The sequence below is a fragment of the Macaca fascicularis genome, chromosome 8 (assembly GCF_037993035.2).
Source record: "Macaca fascicularis isolate 582-1 chromosome 8, T2T-MFA8v1.1".
Taxonomy (NCBI): Eukaryota; Metazoa; Chordata; class Mammalia; order Primates; family Cercopithecidae; genus Macaca; species Macaca fascicularis.
Window position 1 is genome coordinate 107,683,796 of NC_088382.1, and position 8,486 is coordinate 107,692,281.

The 8,486-nt window shown below is 43.2% G+C and overlaps 1 protein-coding gene and 1 non-coding gene across 2 annotated transcripts; both read right to left on the reverse strand.

Moving 5' to 3' along the window:
• Positions 1–234: 234 nt before the first annotated feature.
• Positions 235–4,207, reverse strand: RPL30 (ribosomal protein L30). The gene is made up of 5 exons (XM_045398538.1): positions 4,170–4,207; positions 4,009–4,061; positions 3,606–3,751; positions 1,428–1,558; positions 235–328 (listed from the first exon to the last, which is right to left on the reverse strand). The coding sequence occupies exons 2-5, from the start codon at positions 4,027–4,029 to the stop codon at positions 279–281; spliced, it is 348 nt and encodes a 115-aa protein (XP_045254473.1). The 5' UTR covers positions 4,030–4,061; positions 4,170–4,207; the 3' UTR covers positions 235–278.
• LOC123575379 (small nucleolar RNA SNORA72) lies at positions 859–990 on the reverse strand. The gene has a single exon (XR_006700671.1). It is a non-coding gene; the product is annotated as a small nucleolar RNA SNORA72 (small nucleolar RNA).
• Positions 4,208–8,486: the final 4,279 nt, after the last annotated feature.

Below are 8,486 nucleotides of genomic sequence, written 5' to 3' on the forward strand. Positions count from 1 at the left end.
AGGAGAATCACTTGAACCTGGGAAGCAGAGGCTGCAGTGAGCCAAGATTGCACCACTGCCTCCAAAAAGAAACAAACAGCAACAACAGCAACAAAAAAAACCCTGGAAAACAGAAATCAGGATGTGTAACTACTGAAAAGTCTTGCCACCACATCTGCCTCATCCTCTCTAATCCAACCTTCAGGAAATTGTATTGAAACAAAAATAGAGAAAAATACTGAAATAGATACAATGTTTTTAAAACAATTAAATTTTATTAAAGGAAAATTTTGCATGGTTTACTTTTCACCAGTCTGTTCTGGCATGCTTCTAATGATGTCAGAGTCACCTAAAAAATAAAAATACAGTAATTTTACAATTTATTTAATAGCAACTGGTACCATAAAATTTCTCTACCTTTGGTTATCCCTTCTGTAGACAATGGTCTGCAAATTAGCACTGATTTTTTTTTTTTTTTTTTGAGACAGAGTCTAGCTCTGTAGCCCAGGCTGGAGTGCAGTGGCGCGATCTCGACCTTGGCTCACTGCAAACTCCGCCTCCCGGGTTCACACCATTCTCCTGCCTCAGCCTCCCGAGTAGCTGGGACCACAGGCGCCTGTCACTGCGCCCGGCTAATTTTTTGTATTTTTAGTAGAGATGGGGTTTCACCGTGGTCTCGATCTCCTGACCTCGTGATCCGCCCACCTCGGCCTCCCAAAGTGCTGGGATTACAAGCGTGAGCCACCGCGCCCGGCCAGCATTGATTTTTTGCAAAAGTTATCACATTACCTGTACTGTCATTTTTCTTAAGGTTAATCAAAGATAACCCAGAATCATAGCCATTATATGATCACACAAAACGATCATATAATAAAATTGGTTTATCACCAGCATTTATAAAACCAGACCTAGGGAAAGAACTAGGTCTGGGGACACACGCATGGTCTTAATATAGCGAATGTTTAGCCTGTCCTGACTATTACAAAATCAGAACAGCGAGAATATTCGCAGTATTCTATGAATCAAAGATTCACAATTGGAAAACAAAATGATGTAGATTTTTTGGCACTTTTTTTTTTCCTCAAGCTAATTTTACATGTCTATTCTCTGGAAGCAAGAATTACTTTCTTCTGTTTTGCCAGATTATTCTCCCCTTATAATTTCACCTTTTACCAAATCTCTAAGTCATTATCGCACAGGTACTTTATCAAATGAAATTTATTATCTGACAGTAAAAATTTTAATTTATAATAAAGCCAATTATAATGTGTTGACATTCATAACCAATTCGCTACAAAAGACAACTACAGGATTTGCCTTGCTATATCCATATTCTATCTGAATTTAGGAACCAAAGACATTTGCGTAGTAAGAAATACTTGTCCAGACATTACATTAGAAAGGCAAAAAAAAAAAAAAAAAAAGACTTTATGATTTAAAAAGCATACCTGGATCAATGATAGCCAGTGTGCACACTCTGTAGTATTTTCCGCATGCTGTGCCCAGTTCAATATTATTTCCACTGTAGTGATGGACACCAGTTTTAGCCAACATTGCATAGTACTCTATTTCAGATTTCCTTTGGGAACCAAAAAAAGGCAAATAAATAAATGCAATACCAAGTGACTGACAGACTAAATGTTACTACTTCTTTTACTAGTGTTAATGTTCTTAAGGCCTTCAAAAAGTAACAAAATCACATACTACCCTTAAAAACATCATATTCATTATCCAATATAAACCAACATTTATATGTATCCTTTGCAAGTGAAGGGGCAACCAGCAAATATCTACTCAACCCCTACCATGTTTAAGACAGTATTAATACTCACAGAAGACGGTAGGATGCAAATAAACAAAAGCAAAGCATTATTTGTGCAGTGGCACGATCTTCGCTCACTGCAGCTTCCACCTCCCGGGTTCAAGTGATTCTCCTGCCTTAGCCTCTCAAGTAGCTGGGATCACAGGCATGTACCACCACATCCAGCTAATTTTTTATATTTTTGGTAGAGATGGGGTTTCACCATGCTGGCTAGGCTGGTCTCGAACTCCTGACCTCAAGGGATTCGCCCGCCTCGGCCTCCCAAAGTGCTGGAATTACAGGCATAAGCCACTGCACGCAGCCCTATTCTTCTTTTTTTTTTTAATCTAATGAAACTGAGCCACAGAATAGTAAGTGGAGGATCCAGAATCCAAACCTTTAAAAAATAAGCCATTTCTATCACTATCCCCCATTGCCCAGAATTCTAGACAGGGAGTGACACCATTTTAAAGTTAAAATTTCTGGCCTCATGCGTGTAATCCCAGCACTTTGGGAGGCCGGATCATTTTGAAGTCAGGAATTCCAGATCAACCTGGCCAACATGGTGAAACCCTGTCTCTACTAAAAATACAAAATTTCAGCGTCAATTTAGTAGACACTAATGGTTTTAGGAATCGGAAAGGAGTCCTATACTATCTTGCCACTCAATTATGTAGATCCACACACCAGCAATAGTGCTACAATGTACTAGTTTAAAAAGAACCTCAAGCTGGTAGCTCACGCCTGTAATCTCATCAGTTTGACAGGCTGAGGTGGGTGGATCACCTAAGGTCACGAGTTCGAGACCAGCCTGGCCAACATGGCGAAACCCCATCTCTACTAAAAATACAAACATTAGCCAGGCATGGTGGCGGGTGCCTGTAATCGCAGCTACTCAGGAGGCTGAGGCAGGAGAATTGCTTGAACCTGGGAGGCGGAGGTTGCAGTGAGCTTAGATTGTGCCACTGCACTCCAGTCTGGGTGACAAGAGCGAAACTCTGGCTCAAAAAAAAAAAAAAAGCACCTCGGGCCCCATCCCAAATCCAATGAAATCATAACTTGCATTTTAACATTACCCATGTGACTCCTTTGCACAGTGATGTTTCAGAAGCACTACTACAGAAGACAAGCTTTAAAGTTTCAAAGAATGGTTAGGGAAAAGCCCAACCCATGGGACAAGACAGAAAGGGCCCTCCAGGCTTTGACAATAACTAGACACCCTATATAAAACGCTGTAAGCAGCTTATGCATTACCACAGAAAATTTGGTCACATGGTTTATATTCTGCAAGGTCCAAGTTTCTTTAGCTTATTTACAACACCCCCTAAGTTCAATTTCAGAACAGTGAGTCAAGCATAAACCTTGACTCAGAACTGATTTAGTGGGCTAAACTAGGTGATTCTATGATAGCCTGCAACGCCATGGCCCAGCCTCAACTTTTCTTACCTAGTTTTTTGACAATAAAACAGGTTCACACAATGAAGCATCATTAGACACCTCAAAGCTAAAAGAACCAAAAAAGCAGGACACAAAATACATGGAAAAAACAAATAATGTGTCTGTGCTTCCATCAAACCCCAATGTCCTGTTTTCACTCCTCCTGCCACACACACGTTTCTCCCCCAGAAATAAGCTCACAGAAGGGGAGCACATGATTTGGGGGTGGGTGGGGGAGACGGCAACGAAGGGCCAAACACCACAATCGCTACCATAATTATCCTGCAAGTGTTCGAGTTCATGGTACTCAGATTACAAGTTTACTCTCCTGTATATTCGTTCACGATGAATTCGCGGTAGGCGACGCTCGTTCAGGTTCTTCGATTACCTCAAAGCTGGGCAGTTGTTAGCGAGAATGACCAATTTCGCTTTGCCTTGTCTGATCATCTTCAGAGTCTGCTTGTACCCCAGGACGTACTTCCCACTTTTCATAACGAGTTGGAGCCTAGAGTTGATCGACTCCAGCGACTTTTTCTACAAAGCAAACATTAAACACGGACCTAAGGGCCTCGTCTGCAACCACTTCAAAACTGGACCCAGCTTTTTGAAGCCAAGCCTCTTAACTTCCGAAATCGAGGACCCCAAGTCATTGAGAGGGCCACTGGGATTCCCTCTGGGGCCCTCCAAATGCCAGCAGACATGCTGTCACCCCAGTGGGCTCACATCTGCCCGCCCCGGCCGAGACATCTCTCCACGTGAATCGGCTTCCGGGCCTGGCCCGCCTCACTCACCGTCTTCTTTGCGGCCACCATCTTCCTGCCTCAGGTGCGGGACGGCCCCCAAGCTAGAAGAGACAGAGGACAGGACAGGAAGTTTAGGATCCGGAGTTCCAAATGGCAACCCGCAAAGCTCCCCGCGCTGCCTAAACCTTGGTCAGCAGGAGCCCACTCACCAAAAGCAGCCACTAAGATGGCCGGGGAGCGAGAAAGGAAGGAGTTCCCACAATGCAAAGCTCTTCACGGCAGAGCCGGAATTGCAGGACCGGAAGCGGAAACAGATCGCAAGCAGAAGGGGCGGAACAAAAAGCGGAGGGCTGCTGCGGGTTGCTATTGGTACCGCTAGCTAGAATGGCTGCGGGAGCAGTACGCGGCGTCTCACACCTTTAATCCCAGCACTTCAGGAGGTCGAGGCGGGAGGATCTGTTGCGTCCAGCTCAAGGCCAGCCTGGGCAACATAGTGAGACCACCCCCGTCTCTACAAAAAATAAATAAATAAATTAGCCGGGCGTGGTGGCGCGCTCCTGTAGTCCCAGTTACTCCTAGCTCCGCCGGAGGCTGAGGCGGGAGGATCGCTTGAGCTCTGTAGGTCGAGGCTGCAGTGGCCGTGATCGCGCCACTGCACTCGGCCTGGGCGACAGAGTGAGACTCTGTCTCAAAGAAGGGAAAAAAAGAATGGCGGCGGGGGTGTTCGCTTTCCCTCTTTGCGGGCCTTTAAGCTTCTCGGCGTTGTGTTGCTGTTGGGCTTGGAGCTGCGATCTAACGAATCGAGGAGCTTAGAACCCGGAGGGAGTTGGAGAAGCAGACTGAAGGTGAGGTGGGAGGGTCGATGAGAAGAAGCTGCGGCGGCTGCGACCACGGTCTTAATGCGACTGAATTCACCTTTTCCCTGAGGCGCGGCTCTTGGAGAGCCTTGTGGATGACTCCGCTGCGCCGCAGCCCCCGCATTTACTCTCCGCTTGGTAGAAGCAGCAGTGTCCTCACCCCTGCGGTCACCCAAGTTACCTGTCCCCTTCCCCTGGAGAGCTGTGGCGCCCTGCGCGAGTTTCCCAAAATTCACCTTTTGTGTCTGTGTTAGCGTGAACTTGTGAGCCGAGTTTGCACTGAGAGCGCGAAAAACAGGTCTAATTTTTAAAAAGTATTTCTGCTGTTAACGCTGGATCTTGGTATAAATGTCCAGAGACAGACCACTGAAAATATTAGGCGCTGAAAATCCCCACCTAATCAATCAGACCAGTGGGTAAGCTACGTGAGGGAAACCTCTTCCCCTCCTTAATTAAGCCTCACCAAAAAACGCGTGCTGTACCAGGAATCATTTACATATATGTATTTAATACTCACAAAATTTCCATGAGATAGTAACCCTTTTATTGTCCATTTTACATATCTAGGGCTGTTGTCAGAGCTAGGACCAGAGCCCAGGTAACTTAGGTCTCTTCACAAAGTTGATTCAGGCCGGATGCGGTGGCTCACACTTGTAATCTCAACACGTTAGAAGTCCGAGGTGAGCGGATCACCTGTCAGGAGTTCGAGACAGTCTGGCCAACATGGTGAAACCCCTTCTCTACTAAAAATAAAAAAAAAATAGCCAGGTGTGGTGGCTCGTGCCTGCAATCGCAACTACCTCGGGAGGTTGAAGCAGGAGAATCGCTTGAACCTGGGAGGCAAAGGTAGCAGTAAGCTGAGATCGGGCCACTGCATTCAACTGCCTGGGTGACGAAGCGAGACTCCGTCTCAAAAAAAAGTAAAAAGGCCGGGCGGGGTGGCTCACGCCTGTAATCCCAGCACTTTGGGAGGCCGAGGCGAGCGGATCACAAGGTCAAAAGATCGAGACCATCTTGGCCAACATGGTGAAACTCTTTCTCTACTAAAAATACAAAAATTAGCTGGGCTTGGTGGCGCGTGCCTGTAGTCCCAGCTACTTGGGAGGCTGAGGCTGGAGAATCACTTGAACCCAGGAGGTGGAGGGTGCAGTGAGCAGAGATCAGGTCACTGCATTCCAGCCTGGTGACAGAGTGAGACTCCATCTCAAAAAATAGTAATAATAATAATAAATAAAATAAAAATAACGTTGATTCAAGTGTGTGCCCCTCTTTGCTGAGAAATTAACCAAGTTGAATTAGATTATCATAGTACTTGCTTTAATATTTAGTCATAAATTACTTAATACTGCAAATCCAGATATTTGTCTTCCTCTATTACCCTAGTTCTATAAACAAACTCTTTTTGTTTTTTACTAATTTTAGAACTAACAGATAACTAGTTCTCTGACTTAAAGAAACTGAGACCTGGAGAAGTTGTGGTGCTGCTACCTGATAGAGTAAAAGTTGAAACATCAGTCCCCCTTTTAATCCTGTGTTCTTTTTTTTTTTTTCCTGGTCCACGTTTCATTTGCGGTTGTCATCCTATTATAAAAACTGAATCCTCAAGAGCATTTTCCATTGCAGTTCACTCCAAGTACCATTTGGAAATGTTTATAGTCTGCCACTGACATTAGACATTCAGATATGAATCTTTTTTTTCCATTATCGTCAAACATTTTTCTTGATATGCAGAGAACTACACCCTACCTTCAGTAGGCTAATAGTCATGTTGAGAAGGCAAGACCTATAAAGACAATTAGTACAACTCTAACTGCCATGTGAAGTTGTCATTACAGATGTTACGTGTTTATTCCACAAACAGTACCGTGTGCCATCAGCTGTGTTGAGCCTGTGGTCATAAAAGATTCCTTCAGAAACCTTGCTGTCTATTGTCTGAAGGAAGGTATAAGCAAATAGCATAATGTGTTTATTTAACAAATAGATATGATGAATTCTTCCTCACTCCAGGCAATAAGAATATACAAAGACATGGTGACTGTTCTTAAAGAGCCTACTATCTAGCTAGGCCTTAAAGGAGAGTAATATAGGAATAATTAATTTTGTATAGACTTTCTTGTACTTTTCACAAACCTTAACTCATGGTTACAATAACCTCATAGACATTATTATCCTTACGTTACAAGGGCTAAGATTAGAGAGAAAAGTTGTTAAATAATTTAGTAAAGGTTAGACAGGTCAGAGCTGAGATTTGAAGTCAAGCACTTTGCAGGATTAACTGAAATCAAGGAGGGGATGCATTCTAGTCAGAGAAGAGCAGAAGCAAAGCTAAAAGGTGCTCGCTTCAGCAGCATGTATACTAAAAATTAGAACGATGCAGAGAAGTTAGTATGACCCCTGTACAGCAATGACACACAAATTCGTGGGGAAAAAAAAAAAAAAGCTAAAAGGAGACAAGAGTGGTTAGAACAGTTTGGCTGGAATATAGCATTCATGAGAAGGAAAGAGAAAAAGAGAATACGAAAGAAAAGTGGAATGTTAAAGCTTTAAATGTTACAGTTGTAAGTTTGCTTTAAAGTGGAATTATAAGAAATCATTTTACACTCAAATTTTACTGCCTTTTCTAGAAATTTATTTAAATCCCTGGAAATTCCTTGTCCATTACTGAATCGCCTTTGGGAGAATGAATTCTGAATGGAAGAGGCGTGTTGATCAGTGATGCCATTGGGACCTGAAAACAGTGAAGGCTCTAAAATTAAATAGCCACCAGGAAAATTAAAGTTAGATATAAAATATTAAATTATTTCTAGAGATGGGATCTCACTATGTTGCCCAGGCTGGTTTTGAACTCCCCAAGTGAACCTCCTGCTTCAACCTCCTAAAGTACTTGGTTATAGGTGTGAGCTGCTGTGCCAAAGTTTTTATTTATTAATTTAGGAGAGAGGAGATGGAAGGAGAGCAGAGAAAAGAGCACAAAGCTTTTTTTTTTTTTTTTTTTTTTTTTTCTTGAAGGACAGATTGACAGTGTGTCAAAACAGAATGAACATACCTATATAAGCATTTCGTGTGAAGATATACAAGATGACAGTGGCTTCCTCAGGAAAATGGGATTGGAGGTTGGAAGGAGGTAGAGAAGTACTTTTTATTAAAATTCCCTTCTGTGCTATTTGAGTCTTTTGGCCCAGTGATTCAACTTTTAGGAATTTATCCTGCAGAAGCAGTCACAGAGTTGCTTGAAGACATGGGAACAAGAGTATTTATTTCAGCTTTATTTATTTGTTTTTTGAGACCGAATCTCCCTCTGTTGCCCAGGCTGGAGTGCTGTGGCATGATCTCGGCTCACTGCAACCTCCACTTCCCGGGTTCAAGCAATTCTCCTGCCCAGCTAATTTTTGTATTTTTAGTAGAAACACGGTTTCGCCATGTTGGCCAAGCTGGTCTTGAACTCCTGGGACCAAGCAATCCACCTGCCTCAGCCTCCCAAACTGCTAGGATTACAGGCATGAGCCACCATGCCTGAGCAGCATTATTTATAACAGCAAAAAATTAGAAACATCAAATGCTCATCATTCTTAAACAATATACAGTCATGCACTGCATAACGTTTTGGTCAATCATGGACCACATACACAACAGTGGTCCCATAAGATTATAATACATTCTTTTTACTGT

What these genes read in the sequence shown, in the direction of transcription:
- RPL30 (XM_045398538.1), bottom strand. Translation starts at nt 4,029, where the DNA reads ATGGTGGCCGCAAAGAAGACG. An exon ending in TGGTGGCCGCAAAGAAGACG is followed by an intron (nt 3,752 to 4,008) that starts GTGAGTGAGGCG and finishes TTTGCTTTGTAG; the next exon opens with AAAAAGTCGCTGGAGTCGAT. An exon ending in ACTGGCTATCATTGATCCAG is followed by an intron (nt 329 to 1,427) that starts GTATGCTTTTTA and finishes TTTATTTTTTAG; the next exon opens with GTGACTCTGACATCATTAGA.